The 19,024-nt window shown below is 42.8% G+C and overlaps 1 protein-coding gene across 1 annotated transcript in view; it reads right to left on the reverse strand.

Annotated features, from left to right (window-relative positions):
• CIB2 (calcium and integrin binding family member 2) overlaps positions 1-19,024 on the reverse strand; it is a 117,271-nt gene that overhangs the window by 82,200 nt on the left and 16,047 nt on the right. The window contains exon 2 of the mRNA XM_005294487.4: positions 7,936-7,970. Coding sequence (XP_005294544.1) covers positions 7,936-7,970 — 35 coding nt within the window. The remainder of the gene's footprint in view (positions 1-7,935; positions 7,971-19,024) is intronic.

The following is a 19,024-nucleotide window of genomic DNA, read 5'->3' on the forward strand; positions in this document are numbered from 1 at the left end:
CTATGTGTTGCTGTAGTATCTAGGAGCACCACTCAGAGAACAGGATTACTTGTGCCAAGCGCTGTATAAACAGAACAAACAAACCAAACAAACAAACAAACAAACAAAAAGTCTGTCCCCTGCCCAAAGAGCTTACTATCTAATCAAATACAATTTTTTGTTACTCATATATTCAAAAGTGGCAATTAACTCTGCATCCTTCATACAAGTTTCAATTTTAGGTTCCATGCTCTAGCACAAGACGGCATCATTTGGGATGCAGACACCTCTGAGGAATGGTTTTGGTTTTAGTTTTTTTTAAGAAGACAAAAGTTTTCCATTAGAATTACAAAAATCACACCCACATTCCTAGTGCTCTTACATTTGGTAAAGGTTTGTTGACACAAAATCTAAATTTTGGACCAAGTATGTTACTGGATATTTTGTTGTAAGCTAAACATAAGCATGTTGCGTAACCATCTATGTTACATGGGGGAAATAGAGCCCACTCACTGGCTTGGAAGGGTGATGCTCACGCTAGTTTAGTCATATTGAGAAAACTCCACAAAAGAGAAGAGAGCATGAAGGATTTTTCACAAAACTAACCATGACAAATATGCTTTTGTGGTTGTCTTTTGCCTCCTCCTGAGTCTTTTTGTGTGTGCCTACTTCCCAGGTAAATCGCCTAGATTAAACAAAAAATAAAACTGAAACCGAGCCTAAATTTTACAGAATCATCACATACCCTAATACTAACCAACCCTGTGAGCACACAACAAAGTAGAGAGAAGGAAACTTAGGGGAATTAACTCTTTGCCTGCCAGCCTCTTAGAAGGAGTGAGAGGAGACCCATTGTCACTGTGCCTCCCTAAGTAAGACAAGGAGACACTTGATTTTTGTTCCATGTAACTTTGGTGGCTCTTCTGCCCCTGTAATGCCAGGAACATTGAAATGAACTGCTACTGTGTCTCAGCTGATGAGAGACCACTATTAAAACCTTGGTTTTTGTATAATAAACCTGTGCAGTGCTATTCCCCTGATGCATTCTCTTAAATCCTGATCCTGCAAACACTTATGCACATGCTTAAACTTTAAGCCTGAGTAATTCCATTGACATCAGAGGCACTGCTTGCCTGCTTGAAGTTAAGCACATGAGAAATTGTTTGTAAGGACCTTATATGGAGCAGACGGTTACTGACAAAAAGTATTTATGCCCCCATAACAAAGTGATTTGATCCTGACATTACAACAGCACAGTCTGAACCGTAGGTTAAAACAATATAGCTGAGTAATTGGATGAATCAGGGAAGTGATAATGCGACAGAGAACCTATCTCCTTATGTTGCTCATTCATATCTGACCCAAGTCAGTAGTGACCAATAGTCCCTACCAATTTTAAAGGTTGTTCTACGGCAGGGGTAGGCAACCTATGGAACACGTGCCGAAGGCGGCACGCGAGCTGATTTTCAGTGGCACTCACACTGCCTGGGTCCTGGACACTGGTCCGGGGAGCTCTGCATTTTAATTTAATTTTAAATGAAGCTTCTTAAACATTTAAAAAATCTTATTTACTTTACATACAACAATAGTTTACTTATATATTAAAGACTTATAGAAAGAGACCTTCTAAAAACGTTAAAATGTATTACTGGCACGCGAAACCTTAAATTAGAGTGACTAAATGAAGACTCGGCACACCACTTCTGAAAGGTTGCTGACCCCTGTTCTACGGTTTATGTGAAATAAGTTGATGGTCTCAGTCCAGTTCTCTGTCATAGTGCACATGCTCCAGATCATACAAAACACCATTACATTTGCATTCCTTCTATCAGTCTCAGTGAATAGGCCAATGATTAAATGGGTATAATTCCAGATCCTCAAAGATATTTAGGTATGTAACTCCATTGACTTCAATAGGAATTAGGTGCCTAAATACCTTTGAGAATCTCAGCCATAGTCCCTGCGTTCCCTTGTAGGTCAGGGATCAGGCACATTGACAGGGCAGCATGAGGAAGCTTGTATTGCTACTGTCTGCTCTCTAACTATGGACAAAGACCTCTGTCCCCAGAGTCATCAGTCCATCACCGTCCGCAAGCTAGATTCACTAAATGAAATATTATAGGGAAAAGTCTCCAAACAAAACTTTTGCTTTAACAAAAGTCATGTAATTCATCTGCCTTCGCTTCAATTTATCTCTAGGTTGTCCACTGAAATATATGGCTGCACATATCAAAAAGTTTTTGAGACAAACAATGACCACAATAAGCAGAAACCTATCTTATCTTCTACAAATGATCTTTTAGATTTTCCTTCTGTCAGCTGGCTTAAGAAGATCAAACACACTAGGTAATACTTCCCAGCTTGTGAGACTAAAATCACATAATGTTAACAGGGATCGTTGTGAAGGGGCCTTCCTAAAACCAAAGGCTAAGTCATTTAAAAAAAATCGAGATGATTATGATTCCAAGGAAGTAGAATATTATTAATTCAGAGTCATCGGGAGAAAACATCCTGAGCCTAGAAACTGACAACTGCACAAATCCTTTGTATGATGAGACCCAGTCAGTGTAACAGGGACTAGAGACCTAGACAATGCCATAAGGCAACCAATCTGGCAGTGGGCCAAAGAGATAAGAACACTAACATGTGGGAGGATCCTGTTGAACAAATTACTTCATTGCCGCTATAGAGATTCATCACCACTGACAACTGCCTGTCAATGCAGTTAGATTGGCTGTGGGTTCAATCAGCCAGCTGGAGCAGGACAACATTAATCAGTTAGCCTTACTTTTATAGAAACAAAGGGTGGATTCAATTGCTTGCCACATCAGCAAGTAGCACATAAAATGGACATGTGCTTGGTAATCAATAATAACCCAGAGAATTGCTCAAATGAGCTTGTAAATCATATAAGCATCTGAACCTATTCCATTTTCACTATTTCTCCAGCTGTTTAGTTGCTATTGCAGAAATATTTCCTTTGTACAGACACCTATCAGGAGTTTTAACTAGGGTTTCCCCTACAATAACATATTAACCATGATCTGTATTTGGAAATTTGCTCTCTTACTTTGTCTCTTTCAAATCCAGTTAAATGTCATTAGCGTCTCAGTCATTACTGTGCTTGTTCAAATTTCATGAACCCATATATTACACAGATTTGTGCCATGCAGAGCAATGAGACCACACAAGTTGTTCTAAATTATGTATAATAGCTACAATTTGCCAGTTTTGAGATTACTGTGATTACCTTGGGACCACTATAGATGGCATAGTTTAGAACAGCCCATAGGCTGCTCTAAATTATGCTGGGGGCCATTTTGACCCAAGGATACCCCAGAATTGGAAGCTCAAAGATGGCCTTTCCTTCCCACTCTGCAGTGAGTCTAGACTCGGCACAGCTGAGATTCTAGCCCAGAGGACAGACAGCTGAAGTAAGCTGATCACTGGTGCAGGGCTGTGAGGGGGCTGGGTATAAAGCAATTTTTCTCTAATAAGAAAAAAAATTCTTCTCCATGTTCAGCTTTAGCAGTTTGGGAATAAGAACTTTAATGAAGAAAATTAAATCCTTAATTCCTTTCTTTGCTGGGATTCCACATTTTTGAGCCTACATCTGTTTTTTCCAAATATTAAATTCTTGCCACAAATTTAGTTGACACATTAGTACTGATTGTCATCCGAGACATATTCAGCCAGGCTTTTAATGCAGGTGTTCTGAATTCTTCATTGGTCTGTAATTTTTTCTCTCTGGATTGCCTATCCTGCATATTGTATGTTTAGCAGAAATTCATCCCATCTCTGACTGTGATGAAGTCCATGATTCTCTCAGGCTATTGGTTCTATTACTGAGTGTTTCCAGCATGCCCTCAGAAATGAACTAATAGGAGAGACAAAAATGACTCCAGAGAGAAAGGCAGCTTTGAATAAGGCTTGGCAAATCACCACACCTAAAAAAGGTTCAAACATTCTGACCTTCTGTTAACATGTCTCTATGAAATTGGAACTCACAGCCAACCAGAACCTTGAACGTAAACCACTTAACTTTGTGTTACCTAAGAGTGCATCAGAAGGATGCCTGCTGTAACAAACTCCAGCTTATATGTCAAAGACTCTAACTTATTCAAGAGTTTTATAGCCTTCTCCCCGATCAATATTTCTTAATAGATTCTCCTCAGAAATTAAGTCAGACTTTCTGGCCTTTTGTTCTCCAGATTCTATCCACATACAGTACCTCCTTCAGCAACATGGGAATGATCAAAAGCATTCTCCACCCTTGTGCTGCTGAGAATGGTTTTGAGATTAAAGCCCAGGAGTGGAAATCAAGAGAGCTGTGTGTTAGTCCTAACTCATTCCTAACTACAGATGCCTTGTCCTATCTACAGTCTCAATCCTAACTACAGACTTCCTGTATGAAACAGGGCAAGTCACTTATCTTCTCTGTCCAGGGCCGGTGCTACCATTAAGGCGAACTAGGTAGTTGCCTAGGGCGCCAAGATTTGGGGGCGCCAAAAAACCGGGGGAGCCGTGCGGCAGCTCCCCACCCCAGCTCACCTCTGCTCCGCCTCCTCCCTGAGCATGCCGCCCCCGCTCTAAGGCGGAAGAAGTGGAGCAGCAACAGCGTGCTCGGGGAGGGGGCATAGCAGAGGTTAGCTGGGGTGGGGAGCTGCCGCACGGCTCCCCCGGCTGGGGAGGTGAGGAGCTGCCGCGGGGGAGGGGGGGCGCCTCAGGGCAGGGGCGGGGCGGGGAGCTGCCGCAGGGCAGGGGGGGGAGGGCGTAAGGTGGAAGTCTCACCTAGGGCGCGAAACTTCCTTGCACTGGCCCTGTCTCTGTCCTTAAGTTTCCCCTATCTAAAATGGAGATCATCATAATTACTTCCCTCACAGGAGTGTAGTCCAGTTACAATTAATTCATTAATGTTTGTAAAGTGCTTTGAGTTCCACAGACGGAAGTGGCATTAGAAGTTCATTTTAGAGATGTGTATAAAAGTGTGTGTGTGTGTGTGTGTGCATATGAGAATCAAATTAACCTGTGCAACAGGAGTGCAACATCAGTTGATTTTTACAGAGCTCTTGATGAATACAGTGCTGCCATGTCTGCATAAATAGGCTGAATTTTCACAGGAAGCTATATGCTTTCTCCCAATATCAAACTCCCAGGAATATCACTGAACAATTTCTAAAAGTTACATTACGATTTGTCCATTAGTTTGGTGCTCACTTCACTCCTCTGTACCAATTGTGACAAATTCTGTTATTGTCTAAGTTGCTGTTCTTCAGCAGAACTGAGAGTCCTGCAGTCTTGACTGGACATATAATTATCATTCATTTTTATTTTATCTGCATGGCTTTCTGTAGGGTACACTGAACACAGAAATGACATGTCTTTCCAGCTGTAATGATAACATATCGTTCCTGGGGGTACACAACTGGGGAGGAACGCTTTCTCAAAGAAGTTACAGCCAGGTCTACAACAAATCACAACTTGTGGGATGGTGCAGAGCTGCCTAATCCCAGCAGGAACTTCTGGGGGCATGTGTTACGTTGCACTCCATATGTTTATGGAAATATGCTTATGAGTGTGAATATAATGTAACTGGAATATGCTTTATGCAAAAGGTCTCCTGTAAGGTATCATTACAAATCTTATAATTTACTGAGTGTGTTCATCCTATTTGTATGAATGTATCATTCTTGTATCCGAAACTAGAAATATGAAGTATTACTCTGAAATCCTATTGTAATTATGCAACGTGTGGACCATTAATGGTGGTTTAGAATCTTGATGGCTCCCATCGACCAGGACAATTGGTTGTAAATGGCTCTGTTTACTTGTAAGCCTTCCTGTATATGTGGGTGCCAGCCAGTGAGTAATGAAGTCTCACAGGACATGTGAACATGTCATATGACACTGGAATCCATCTTAAACCTGGTGCTTTTCCATTTAGAAGGAAGGATGGGAACCCAGAGAGAGACAAAGGATTCCCACCTTGTGCCAAAGATATAAAAGGGGGTGGAACAGAACAAAGGGAGCTGTAGTCGTGAGAAATCCCCTAGTTACCACCTGAGCTGGAACTAACAAGAAGTGTACTGGGGAAAGGATTGGGCCCAGACTTAGAAGGAGTCTAGTCTGTGAAAGAAGTTTATTGGAACATCTCTGAGGGTGAGATTTACCTGTATTCAGTTTCTTAAATGTATTAGGCTTAGATTTGCATGTTTTGTTTTATTTTGCTTGGTAACTTACTTTGTTCTGTCTGTTATTACTTGAAACCACTTAAATCCTACTTTTTATACTTAATAAAATCACTTTTGTTTATTAATTAACCCAGAGTGATTAATACCTGGGGGAGCAAACAGCTGTGCATATCTCTCTATCAGTATTATAGAGGGCGGACAATTTATGAGTTTACCCTGTATAAGCTTTATACAGAGTAAAGCAAATTTATTTGGGTTTGGATCCCATTGGGAGCTGGGTGTCTGGGTGCTGTAGATAGGAAACCTGCTGAGCAGTTTTGGTTAAAGTCTGCAGCTTTGGGGGCATGGTTCAGATCCTGGGTCTGTGTTGCAGCGGCGTAGAGTGTCTGGCTCAACAAGACAGGGTTCTGGAGTCCCAAGCTGGCAGGGAAAATGGGTTCAGAGGTAGTTTCAGCACATCCGGTGACAGTCCCAAGGAGGTCTCTGTGACCGAGTCCATCACAGTATGCACCTGAGAAAGGTTCAATGTCTGATGGCCTAAGGTGAGAGCGTAGCAGCTGCTACACCTGTTGCAGCTATATTTGAAGAAGTTAGTGCCTGTCTTGGTGCTAGCTTGGAACAGCTTTTCACACCTTGTGTTCAGGGACTGGGTTTGTCTGGCCCTTGCACCCATTCCCACCCTTGCACACATGCTCAGAGCTAGCACAATCTAGCCAATTCACATCACAGAAATGCTCTCCCACAGCCCTGCAGTATTTTAGATAATAAATTAAAGACAGTAGAGACCTGGGACACATTCAGCCCCAGCATAAGTGGATGCATCTCTCAGTAGCTTTGAGGAAGCCCAGGGCAGGACTGCATCCTTTCCTCTGTGCACAGAGAGATAATCCAAGTTATTGGCTAAAACTCATCTCCACTTTCCCAATAACTGTGTACTCATCATGGAGCTATTTAGTCTTTTGTGGACAGAACTCATTGAACATTTGACTCATGGAGTTTTACAGACACAAGGCAAAGGCAAAGGCAAAGGCAAAGGCAAAGGCAAAGGCAAAGGCAAAGAATGTTTTCCATACAGAACACATTTATTCATGAGCTCAACACAGCTCCTAACATTTGCAAAGACAAAAACCTTTTACCTGCCATTTCTCACAGATGATCGCAGTATGGCTCAATCCTGCACTACTGATGCAGGCAAAACACCTCCACTGAAGTCAATGAGATTTTTGCCCGCTTCAGAAGGATGGGATTAGGCCCTAGTATCTTCAAGAAAATTAAGCTGTCCATAACCCAACACATTTTAATGTTACTGCAATTTCAGGCCCACCTGTTCTGCTCACGCTAAAGTCTATAGCACAACTTTCATTAACAAGAAAGGATGGGGCCCTTAGTGGTTAAACTGAGCAGGTTTAGCAATTACAGAGTTATTTTAGATGACAGTACAAGTTGGCAGGCATTCAACAGAAGAATGACTTCCCTGAGTTTCCCTGCCATGGTACTACAAGAGTTGTTTTTTGCTATCACCTGTCTTGCCAATGTAACAGTATGACAATAAGAACAGTAGCAGAACTGATTCCCTAGCTAGTAGGGTATTGGTGAGTTCATACATTTGTATATTATAGATACATTTTAGGACCAAATCCTGTGCTCATTTACTCACATGAATAGTCCCATTGGCTTTACTGAGATTCCTCACATGAGTGAGGAGAGCATAATTTGGCCCTTTCCATACAAATTATGAAGGAAGAATGGAGTATGATCTGCTTACCGAAGGATTTCTTTCCGAGTGAAGAAGGTACAATCCTGTTAAAAAAGAAAACACATTACTGTACTAGAGAGATACAGCTATCAACTGCAAGAAAATGGCTTCTACATTCCTGAAAATAAGGTAATCTTATGCATAGCCTGGTTTAGGTTCACAATGAGGTGTTGGGAAATGTAGGCTGTAAAATAACTGAAATGTGAACTGACCTAAAACTGAGGACGCGACTGTCAGAAGGATTTTATTTATTGATGGACTGAAACATCAGAAAACATATCATGTCTGCTATATGTGCTTTGTGTGGCATTGTTCAGGCTAGCCTCAGAATTGTGAGATGACTAGACTAGAAAGGGGACTAAGACCAATAAGATCTCTGTGCCAAAAACATGCAATAAATGGACTTGTGGGAATCTGTCTTTTAACTTTTGAATTTTTACTGCAAAATATACACAGCAAACTAAATAGCAAACAATTATTATTAATACTTATTTATATTGTGGTAGCACCTAAGAGCCCCAGTGATGGACCAGGACTCCATTATCCTAGGCACCGTACAAACGCAGAACAAAAAGATGGTCCCGCTCCAATGAGCTTACAAATTAATCCACTTTCCCAATGGTATTTGGAGAGACAAGCCATTGCATAGATGGAAATAATTTACTAAACCTCAAAGCAGAGTTGGCTGACTACAACCAAGCACAGCAGCCAGAGCTCATGGTGATTCTGAGGGCTGTCTGGTTCAACCATGTCTGATTCTTTTTTTAGTCAGAGTTTACAAACATTCATAAGAAATGGGTTTTTTTTCCCCTGAGGATTGGCACTTCTGACCATACCGCAAAAAGCCCATCATCATCATTGCTTCTAGTTGATGCCCTTGGTGGAGGTCTCAGTAATGGCCAACAAGTGAATGGACCGTGGAAAATTTACACCTAGATCAGCAAGCTCCCCAGGGATTCAGTCCTGTGCGGTTCTGAGCACTCTGGCCTTGATCTATCAATGCACTTGCTAAGCACATGCCCAAATGCTTTGCTGGATTGAGGCCAGAGAGCTCAGCACCTTGCTGATCCAACACGAGGTGAAGGATGAGCTATGTTGTCAGGCACTGTGGGGAAACATAACCTGCCACTGCCCATACTGCAGTGTGCAGTTCTGTGGATAAAGAGAAAATTCCTCTTCACCAGCTCTGTTACTCCAGTGCCTTCCTCCAGCATAGACTCATAGTAAATTCATCAAGACCACGTTTCCCTAGTTTGCTTATGAGAATGTCATGTGGGACTGTCAAAAGCCTTACTAAAATCAAAATGTATCACATCTACTGCTTCCCCTCATCCACAAGGCCAGCAACCCTGTCAAAGGAGGATATTAGGTTGGTTTGGCATGACTTGTTCTTGATAAATCCATGCTGGCTGTTCCCTATTTGACTCTAGGTGCTTACAAATTTATTTTTTTGTTAATGTATTCCAGTATCTTTCCAGGTATCAAAATTAGGCTGACTGGCCTATAATGTCATTCACTTGGAGCAAATCTCGCCCCAGCCTCCACAGCTAGGAAGGGTTCCCTGGTAACATAATTGGTACGGTTTTCCTGGACAAGAGGCTAGGGGCAATGTTTGGGGAGGAAACACAGGGAATGGGCATCCTCTGGTCTTCCAGTCTGTGGCTGAGGCACATGAAGGGAGCAGAGCCTCAGCAGCACAGCTCCATGGCCTGGCAGGAGGGTTCCTCCTGCTCCACCCCACCATACTCCTGTGTCCAGCACTTGCCCAGCTTATCAGGCTGGCACGAGGATTTGGCCCTTAATTATTTTCCTTTTAATGTAAATAATGTAAAATATATTGCATTTTCCACAGTCGGTTAGTGGCAAGGTAATAATGTTTGACCCGTTAGATGTCCTGATTAGAGCAGGTAGGGGAAGCAAATACTCTTGCTCTTTAGACCCCTGAAGAAAAATCATTTAATTCCTGCACTGAGAATCATTTTGGCCAACTGCCTGTTCCTTCCAGGAAGGGCAATAGTTGGTTGTAGCAGCATCCTCTAGGTTGTCTCAGGTTTCCAGGTAGGCGATCACGCCTGCTCCCATCAATTATTAAATTGTCTTGCTCCTCTCTATACGAAGTGGTAGGAGAGGCTGCTCCTCCTTTCCCGTATTGTGTAACAGAATAGTGTTACAGGGGCACAATCGGAGGGCTCCTTGTGAGCTGCTGACAGTGATGTCACATTGTCTGGGAACTGCACAAAGTGAAATAAGAGCCAGCTGGTTAAGTCTTCATTAATTCCAGCACATGTAACACCTACTGTCAAGGTATAGTTTAAAGACACTTCATTTACCAACGAACGGCTGGTGTAGTTTGACAAATAAATGTGATGCTGTCACTAGCAATCTTCCTGTAATTATATAGACTCAGGAAAGCCATGGAAACTGTTATTTAACTAGCGAGCTAATGGGGGATTTATGTGCAAGTGGATGCAAAGATGAAAAAGACAAAATTACCTTTTAAGAATGACTTAAACTGATCTATATTCCAGAAATAAACACATTTAAAGATGATTTGGAAACACAGTGGTGGCCCAGCTATTTTATAACATAGTTTCTTTTTGAGTGTGGGGACAGAAAAAAGCACGGTTTACTCATGTTAGGGAGCCATGTTTTAATCCTGTTAGAGCCTTAGGCTAAAGCACAGTGGCATAGGACATAGAATTGGAAGCGACTTCCAGGGTCATCATGTTGAGTCCTCTGCTATTGCAGGCAACCCTGTCACATAATCCTGCTCACTAATTTATCAAGTTCAGTCTTAAAACTAGTTAGGTTGTTTGCCCCCACTACTCCTGTTGGGAAGCTCTTCCAGAACCTCACTCTTCTGATGATTAGAAACAGGGCCGGCTCCAGGCACCAGCTTCTCAAGCAGGTGCTTGGGGCGGCCGCTTGGGAGAGGGGCGGCAGGTCCAGGTATTCGGCGGCAATTCGGCGGACGGTCCCTCACTCCAGCTCGGAGTGAAGGACCTCCCGCCGAATTGCCGCCGCAGATCGCGGCCGCGGCTTTTTTTTTTTTTTTGGTTTTGGCTGCTTGGGGCGGCCAAAACCCTGGAGCCGGCCCTGATTAGAAACCTTCTTTTAATTTATACCCTGAATTTATTCATGGCCAGTTTATATCCATTTGTTCTTGTGCCATCAGTGTCCTTTAGCTTACATATCTCTTCTCGCTCCCTGGTATTTACCCCTCTCCCCCAATGTATTTATAGACAATAATCATATCCCCTCTCAGCCTTCAATTTGCTAGGATAAATATGCCAAGCTCTTTTAGTCTCCTTTCCTAAGATAGGCTCTCCATTCCCCTGGGTCCTTTCTATCAGTGAATCTCAACCTTTGCCAAACTGTGACCCCAGGTTAAAAAGAAAAATATTTCAGGACTCCCCTCTGGCCATCCAGGGGTGGTGGTGCTGATCCTCAGATTGAGAACCCATCCTTTACATGGCTTTCCACAGTGCACCCAGGAAAAAAAACATCCCATGTTATAACAAGGGTGGGCCATGACAATGTCCCTCAGCCAAGTCTGAACATGATTATTTTTATAATAGCAATGGGGTCTTACAGTGGTATAGAGAGACAAGTGGGTGAGGTAATATCTTTTATTGGACCAACTTCTGTTGTGACAGAGACAAGCTTTTGAGCTACATAGAGCTCTTCTTCAGGTTTGGGAAATGTACTCAGAGTGTCACAGCTATATACAAGGTAGAACAGATTGTTTAGCATAAAGTTAACATATTTCAAGGGACCATTCAAGATGAAGTGACCCATTAACATCTCACCAGTCATGGGAGAGGGAAAAGGGGGGAAAAGGCTGGGGGGGGGGGTTAAGTGGTTTACAGATTATTGTAAGAAGCCATAAATCCAGTGACTCTGTTCAGTTCATGATTTTTAGTATCTAGCAAAGTTGTGAATTTAAGCTCCCAGGCTCGTCCTTTGAAAGTGTGCAGATTTTCTTTGAGGATGAGGACTGAGAGGTCAGATATAGAGTGATCACTTTGTGAAAAGTGTTCACCCACAGGCGATAAGATATATTTTTGTCTTTTATCATTTTTCTGTGTAAGTTCATTCAAGAGTGATTGTCTTGTTTCACCCACATAGTTGTTATTGGGGCATTTAGTGCATTGGAAGAAGTACACCATGTTGTTAGCTGTTTGGCTGCATGTGTTCCCTCTATGTGCCGTCCCAGTTCTGTGCAAGTAGCTGGCACAGCAGACCTTGAGCAAACCGTCCAATGACCACAAGATCTGTTAAGGTATGAAGGCACTTGGTCAGGTTTATTGTCAACGAAGCACAGTCCTAGCTCCCCAGATCAATACCTTCAGTGGCTAGGTGCCAACATCCTTCTGGAATGTGTTTGTGTGGGTATTCTTGTGCCTAGCACTACTTAGGAATGTGTGTTTCTCAGGGGCGGCTCTATGTATTTTGCCACCCCAAGCACGGCAGTCAGGCAGCCTTCGGCGGCATGCCTGCGGGAGGTCCATCGGTCCCGCACCTTCGGCATACCCGCCGCTGAATTGCCGCCGAAACCGCGGGACCAGCGGACCTCCCGCAGGCATGCCACTGAAGGCAGCCTGACTGCCGCCCTCACAGCGACCAGCAAGCCGCCCCCCGTGGCTTGCCGCCCCAGGCATGCGCTTGGTATGCTGGTGCCTGGAGCCACCCCTGGTGTTTCTGCAATATCAGCCCTGTTCTTGCCAGGTCCTGTGAGCAAGCCCTGCCTCTAATCATGACTGACTTTGCTTTATATTAGCAAAACTTTGACCACTACTTTAGCCCAGGCCTCATACTAGGCCTCTGATACAAGGGCTTCTGTTTCAGGCCCTCTTCCTACTACACACCACATTTTGTGATAGGCATGGGTAGACTCATGGATCTTGAAAGGTGTGTTGTGGGGGGTATTGTATCATCATAGCAGTGGAGATATGGCTACAGGTTTTGCATCTGTTCTTCTGGCAGGGTCTGGTGCCAGTTTCAGGTCGTGGGTCTTGGTCTGTGGGGAGTTTGCTTCTAGAGATGAGCCTGGACAGGTTGGGGGGGATTATTTGAAGACCAGAAGAGAGGGTTCAGGAAAGATGTCTTTTAGGATGTGGTCCCCATCAAGTATGGGTTGTAATTGTTTGATGATATCCCATATAGGTTCCAGGTGACAACAAGAGGTGTGTGATCGGAGGGGGTTTTATTTTTGTATTGAAGCAGGTTCTCTCAGGGTATTTGCGTGGCCCGTTCTATGATGTGGTGACCTACTTCTCTGATGGAGTGTCCTTGTTGGGTGAAGGTGTTTTTAAGTGAATTAAGGTGTATATCCCAGACCTTCTCCTCAAGCACATTCTGTGGTACTTGAGTGCTGGCTATGGAGAACAGATTTCTTGGTGTGTTTGGGGTGGTTACTGCATCTGTGAAGGTAGGTGTGGTGATCTGTGGGTTTCTTGGATATAGTTGTCTGTAGGGTTCCATTATTGAAGCTGATCGTGGAGTCCAGGAAGTTGATGCTAATGTGAGAATGTTCTAGAGAAATTTTAATGGGGGTGGTGGTTGTTGAAGTTATGGTGGAAATGTATGAAGGAGTTTAGGTTGTCTGTCCAGAGGATGAAAATGCCATCAATGTAACCATCAGGAATTAAGGCCTGCAGCAGGACTAGACTCCAGGCAGCCTCATCAGTACAGCTGGCCTGCAGCAGCAGTTTGATTAGCCACACAACCTGATTGGCTGCCGAGGCCAGCAGGGTGGCTCTTAAGCCAGCAAGAGCAGCAGCTTGCTACCTTCTCAACACTTATGCCCACCAGTGTACCTGCTCCTGTGCTACCTTGCTCCTGCTGCTCCTGCCTTGTACCTAGTCTTGCCTTGGTCCTGTCCCTACCTTGAGACCTTCCTTGCCTAATACCTTACTTGCTGCACTTTCTGACCTCAGGTTTTGACCACTGGCTCGGGCTCCTGACTACGGACTCTGGCTTTGCCAAGTTGCAAAGTGTGGATAAGATTAAAACTACCCCAAAGTTTAGGCATGTTGATAGCTGCAGTTTTGGTAGAAACTTCATGGATGTTTGCATCCTGGATTTTGGTTCAAGCTTCTCTCTAGTAACAAAGACATCATCCCTTTATATAGGCACTTTACATAACACACTGTCTATAAACTCATTTCAGGGCTGCATGTTCAAATATCAGCCCAATGTCTAAAAAGTGTCTTGCATTTGAGAAGATTGGCTGATCCCACCTGGCATATAGTAAATAATTTTATTAAATTTTGTAGTGGCTGGTACTCTGGCAATTTAATTCCAATTTAATTAAAGACTTTTGGCCGGGATAAACGTAGAGGTGAATCATCTAATTTTCATATGGCGATTTCATTCATACAGAAAATTATATAATGAGAAAGAATAAGTAGTAAACTAGCACATTATATTACCTCCTTCATAGTGGAGGGTGGATGGGGCTGGGAGCGACACGGGTTTAGTAGTCTATGTATTAGATTGGCAATACCCAGCCTCCCTCAAACTAGAAGTTCAAATCCCAATAGAATCACCCCATCTTTCCAAGAGATAGAACATTTACTACCATGTACATTACTGTATGTGGGTCTTTCTGATCAGACCTTAACAACCACATACCTGTCTGTGCTGCATGGGTATTGAAGCTCCGATGGCATTTTTCATACAAGCAGGGGCCAGATCCTCAGTTGGTGTAAATGTCCATAGTAAACCAAGTTATAACAATTTGCACAAACTGAAGATTTGCCCTTAAGAGTTTATCCCCATGACCCCGGCCAAAATATTTAATCCTTTTTGATCCCCACTGTTATACAGATGCTGAACTACCTTCAACCCAGTAGAGGTGCTCTCTGTGTGTGAAAGTTTCTGGAACCAAGATCCTGCTCTCCAAGTAGGAAATGCACAATGTTACATGCTTTAGCCACTGAGAGTATGTCTCCTCCTTTTATGTAGACCTAACGTTCAATTCAAGCTGTCCCAATGCCCTTAAAAATAAAAGTTTATTAGATGTCTGTTGAAAGGTTATTGATGTCCTTAGAAGTTAGATGTCATACAACCAAAGGTGCACATTATCTACTAATGCACCTTCACCATTAAATTTCTTTTTTCTGTATATCTGACTGGGGCAGTGAATATAATGAGCTTCTTTTGGTCATAAACCAACCAAAGTCCAATTAACTTTTCAGAATTCTCCTTCCCCCATACCCCATCACCTTTACACTGAACACTAGGCCTAAATGTCATGAGTCTGAGTCTGTTCAAATGTGCTCAGAATCTGAAATTTGTTCCAAGTAGTGTATTATGTGTTGCCTTAATTAGCAAGAGAGAAGTACTGGCCTTTCAGCATAGGCGATCAATTCTTAAATATAACCCTAATTTGGATGACTTTTGAAAGAGGTTTTTTGGGGCGGAAGATTAAGAGAAAAGGGGGAGGGCTTCTCTTCCATTCTCATGGGAGGATTAATAGCCATCTTATGCTTTCAGGGATAAATTCCAGCCACCCTTTCCTGGGTGCACAAGGTTGGGACAAGGTTGCAGCAGGAAGTTGAATTTCAGCAGAGCAATAGTCCTGGGATCAGAGAGGTGCCTTTTGCTGCCCCTATGAAAATCTATCTAGATTTAGCCAAAATCTAAGCCACAGAAAATCATCATTCGTGCATATGCATATACACAAGTTTCTGGTACAATCTGATTTCCTACCAGGCTGTATTGTACATGTTCTCAGGCCTTAATGAGCATCCCAGAGCCCTTCAAAGTGAACACAGAATTCTAAATGCTCAGAACACTGACAAAAGGGTGCCTGCTCCTACTTTCCTCACCAAAATGCCCTTTGGCCTAGGAAAAAGTGCATAGATTGAGAGCCAGGCAGCCATGAGCTCCAATCCCACCCTCTGCACTATACAACCATTACTATTGGGCAGGGCCTCATTCCCCTATGCCAGAGGTTCTCAAACTGTGGTCTGCAGACCACCAGTGGTCAGTGAGCTCCATTCAGGTGGTCCACGGATAGTTCCCTCTAAGGTGCGCACGCAGGCATGGCTACACTAATTAGGTGCCTGGACCCTGGAGAAGACACACATCTTTCTCATTATAGTGTGCTGTGACACTTTTGTATTTTTATGTCTGATTTTGTAAGCAAATAGTTTTTAAGTGAGCTGAAACTTAGTATGCAAGACAAATCAGACTCCTGAACGGGGTACAGTGATCTGGAAAGGTTGAGAGCCACTGCATTAAGCCACACTGCTTCTCACAAAGAATATGCCAAATCTATAGGCTTGGATATGCTTTCAGTAAAATTGGGCTACTTCTACATACTTACCTTTATGATACCTACAGATTAAAAAAAAATACCCAAGAGTCCTAACTTTAGTCCCTTGCTCTAAATGCTGGAAAATACTTTTCTTGTGGAACTATAAATAGAACTCAGGCGTTCTAAATTTCAATCCCCTGGTCTCATCATTAGAACATACTCTCCTCCTAGAACAAGGCAGAAAACCCAGGAATTCTGATACCCAAAGTTCTATTGCTGTCTAACAAATAAATGCACTTGATAGAATTTTGGGGTTTTTTTAAAAAGAAAAAAACCCAGACTAGAAAATTGCTTCATTTACTGTCCAAGCTCAGCATTGAGCACTTTATCCAGCTCCCTTTCAAACTAAAGGAACAGTTTCAATTAACTTTAACGATGCAGGATAAAGCCCTGGCTAAAGCTAGGGTTCTGTGACAAAAATAGTATGTGTACAAGAGAGCTGAATTAAGGTTGCATGGATAACCATAATTTAGCATTTCCTAACTTTTGTGTGTTTTACTTTGCATTCTTAATGTTCTCAATGCAAGGGCTGGTCTACAAACAGTTTTGGCACCAATTTTGCTAAATCGTTTTTAAACAGATTTTGTTAATAAATCAGTGCAAAAACTCTGTGTAGATCAGACCTAAATGTTTGTAATTTAATAATACATATTTACACCTAGTAAAGTGGGGATAGGATGTTACCATTCTAATCTGGTAGCGCTTGGTCCTCGGTTTGCATAGGAGCACTATGAACACTTACACCAAGGCCACTGGAGAATCAGGTCCATTAAACTCCCCGTGATGGCAACACTTCCATTGACTTCAGTGGGAGCAGGGTTGAGACTTTTGACTCCAACCCAAGCTGTAAAATGGGATAGTTCAAAAACTTGGATCCAAATTCTTGGTTCTAGCATTAAAAGAAGTTTGAAATAATGAAGACTTCTGTCTGGACACCAAGAATAAAACCATCTACTGCAGCATTTGGCAGAATACAGATAAATGTTCAATTAATATCTTAGCTGTTTACAGCACAAGTACAGTTAGCACAGGGTTTCTCAAACTGGGGGTCAGGACCCCTCATGGGGTCACAAGGTTATTACATGAGGGGTCGCGAGCTGTCAACCTCCATCCCAAACCCTGCTTTGCCTCTAGCATTTATAATGGTGTTAAATATATAAAAAAGTGTTTTTAATTTATAAGGGGGGGGGGGTCGCACTCAGAGGTTTGCTGTGTGAAAGTGGTCACCAGTAAAAAAGTCTGAGAATCCCTGAGTTAGCAGATTCACACAAGACCTTTGGCTGATGTCAAGTTTCAAAGCTTGAATTGTAGACATAGGGTTCAATCCTGCTGTCAATGAGGGAAATGAAAGTTTTGCCATTAACTTTACTGAGATCATGAGCAGATTTACTGGGCCTGATACTCTAGTACCCTTTTTGTACTTATTTACAGTGCTCTCATGCAAAGTGAGTGTAAAACATCACCAAGTGAGAATGGCAGTGTTTTACCTCCACTTTACACATTTACATAAGTGACAAGACAGTCGTGAGTCAGGTTCAGAGTGTCTCTAGATTTGCCAGAGCTAGCAGAGCCCTTAATGAACTCTCGGGGTGCCATGCTCTGTATACAGATTTTTAAGGACTATTCATGAGCTATCCAGCACACTATATGGCCAGAGAAGTGCCCTTTACAGGATACATCTTGGGTGTATTAGGACAGAGCCTTGAATCCCTATGATAAAGAGCCCTTGGTCCAGCTTTGCAGAAGTTTTCCAAGGAGTCATGAAACAGACAATTTGAAGGGAAAGCAAAAAGGCCAAGCTAAGGAACAGACATGCTTTTAGGGTACTTTCAACACAAGGGTCTCCCTCACTGACACTCTTTCTGGAGTTAAGGTGTCCTGACAGGTCATGAGCTACTCACTGAGAGAACATTACCTCCATAAGGTCCACAAGTGCACCCCTTTAACCTTTTGTAATTAGGCCTTGTAAATTGTAGACCTTTCCAGCATAGCTTCTCAGAGCATGTGACTAGGTGAAATTAAATGTAAATGCCTCCTGCTAGCTTCAGGCATTTTTTCCTCTAGTCCTTAAATTAAGGGGGGAGGGATAGCTCAGTGGTTTGAGCATTGGCCTCCTAAACCCAGGGTTGTGAGTTCAATCCTTGAGGGGGCCACTTAGGGATCAGGGGCAAAAATCAGTACTTGGTCCTACTAGTGAAGGCAGGGGGCTGGACTCAATGACCTTTCAAGATCCCTTCCAGCTCTAGGAGATAGGGTATCTCCATTAATTTAATTTAAAAATTTAACAGCATTTTATTTAAATGCAGCTATAATCTGGATTAGAGTGCTACTGTGTGGATGCACATGCTAACTGAGAATCCTGGGAGATGGAAGACTCTATGCTCAGGAGAGGAATAGGGAGCAGGTGAGCTGAACTAGTCAAGTTTATAAGGGCCCTATGGTATAAAGGATAAGGCACTGAGTTAGCAAATCAGGTTTGGCTCTGCTACTGACTGGGTATGTGACCTTGGGCAAGTCATTCAGCCTTGCTTATAATATGAGGTTAATTGTCTCTACCCAACTTTAGAAAGTGCTTTGTGATACACAGAACACACTATAGAGGCTGCTGTATGTGTTATTATAATAAGGGGAGAGAAGGGGCTTTAGTCTGTGTCCATGAATGTGCCACAGCTGGTGGATGAGGATTCATACTAACACAGTGATAGACCTTAGGGGTACTGAGATGCAATGACCCACTGACATGATTGCAAATAGTTTCTCTCCGAGTCCAGT

Source organism: Chrysemys picta, chromosome 10 (genome assembly GCF_011386835.1).
Source record: "Chrysemys picta bellii isolate R12L10 chromosome 10, ASM1138683v2, whole genome shotgun sequence".
In the NCBI taxonomy this organism is placed as follows: Eukaryota; Metazoa; Chordata; order Testudines; family Emydidae; genus Chrysemys; species Chrysemys picta.